General features: G+C 45.2%; 1 protein-coding gene across 1 annotated transcript in view; it reads left to right on the top strand. All coding sequences in view use genetic code 11, as the record gives it.

Moving 5' to 3' along the window:
- The window catches only part of EGR_03294 (Nardilysin), a gene marked incomplete at both ends in the record, with an annotated part of 6,891 nt that extends 6,060 nt beyond the window's left edge, over positions 1–831 (top strand). Inside the window, one exon of the mRNA XM_024492543.1 lies at positions 570–831. Coding sequence (XP_024352944.1) covers positions 570–831 — 262 coding nt within the window. The remainder of the gene's footprint in view (positions 1–569) is intronic.
- Between the last annotated feature and the right edge of the window lie 376 nt (positions 832–1,207).

Here is a 1,207-nt window from a genome sequence, read left to right as displayed (position 1 = left end):
GTGTGTGTGTGTGTGTGTGTGTGTGTGTGTGTGTGTGTGTGTGTGTGTGTGTGTGTGTGTGTGTGTGTGTGTGTGTGTGTGTGTTAAGCAATAAGACGGTGGAGTAGTATTGACGCCTTTACCCCCCTTCCTCATCTTCTATTTCTCCATCTTGGCTTTGGTATTGACTCCCTATTACTGCTTGATTGAGTGAACTATGAACATGAAGTGACAATTGGTTTTCAGTTGAATTTGATGGCTTGCGTTGACTGTAGGTGGTGCTTGTGTTTCTGAGGAATTGGGTGTGGATGTCTGTTTGTTGTCAGGTTGAGACGCTTTAGTTGATAGTCTTGGATTTTGGACAGAATGAATGTACCGAGATTCGGTGCCTGGGTTGGGGTTTTCGAGGTGTGGTCGTCTTTTGTGTTCCTCTGATGTAGCCTTGTGGCGAAAACAGTGGAGGACAGCATGAGGGAGGAGCTTTGAACATGGGGTGATAAAGAGGAGTTCAAAGAGCTTTACTGATAGAAATAGGATTTTCAGAGAGTGAGATTTCTGTATGCATGATCTTGTAGAAGGTGATGCTGCAGTATAGGAGCAATGAACACCGTGGATCATTGGCGCTGGATTGGAAGGAATGAAGCATTCCGTTGGCGCCCATGGCCTGGTCATCTGCTGAATTGTCGACATAATCGGGAGGGAATGCGGTTCCATGGGGTAATTGTGATTGTGGATGAGTTGCCACAGCACAGCTTGCATCGTGGAGGTTGTCACTATCGCCGGAATGCAGTGGTGCTGGATTTCAAGGAGGATATAGAAGTTCACCATTGGTGGAACTTTCATGCCAATTAACACCGAAGATGTTGTGTATCTCCAGTACAATTAAAGTTGGATTTGCTACTGAACTAGGTGCACGCTTTTTCGTGGCGTCAGAGGGAATAGAGGTGAGGAAGATGCCTATTTATTATTTTGCGTGGTTCTGCTACTTCCATCGCTGCCGATGATGGTGATGATAGCAGCCCCTGTTAAGGTACGCAAATTCGTAAAATGAAGCTTTGGTCAGGAGGATGTAATAGAGTTCTTTACAAGCATGTTTGTTGAAAGCTTTAAATTGTCAAGATTCCCAAAGAACAATTCTCTTGACAGGGGATGAATGTGTGGTGTTGGCCGCAGGATGTGTCAGAGTTTCGCATTGAATGTGCCTGCTCAATTGAATTGGATTAAGGCT

This window comes from Echinococcus granulosus (genome assembly GCF_000524195.1).
Source record: "Echinococcus granulosus chromosome Unknown EG_S00017, whole genome shotgun sequence".
NCBI classification, from domain to species: domain Eukaryota; kingdom Metazoa; phylum Platyhelminthes; class Cestoda; order Cyclophyllidea; family Taeniidae; genus Echinococcus; species Echinococcus granulosus.
The sequence above is the reverse complement of the archived record's forward strand: the minus strand, read 5'-3'. Positions and strand labels throughout refer to the sequence as shown.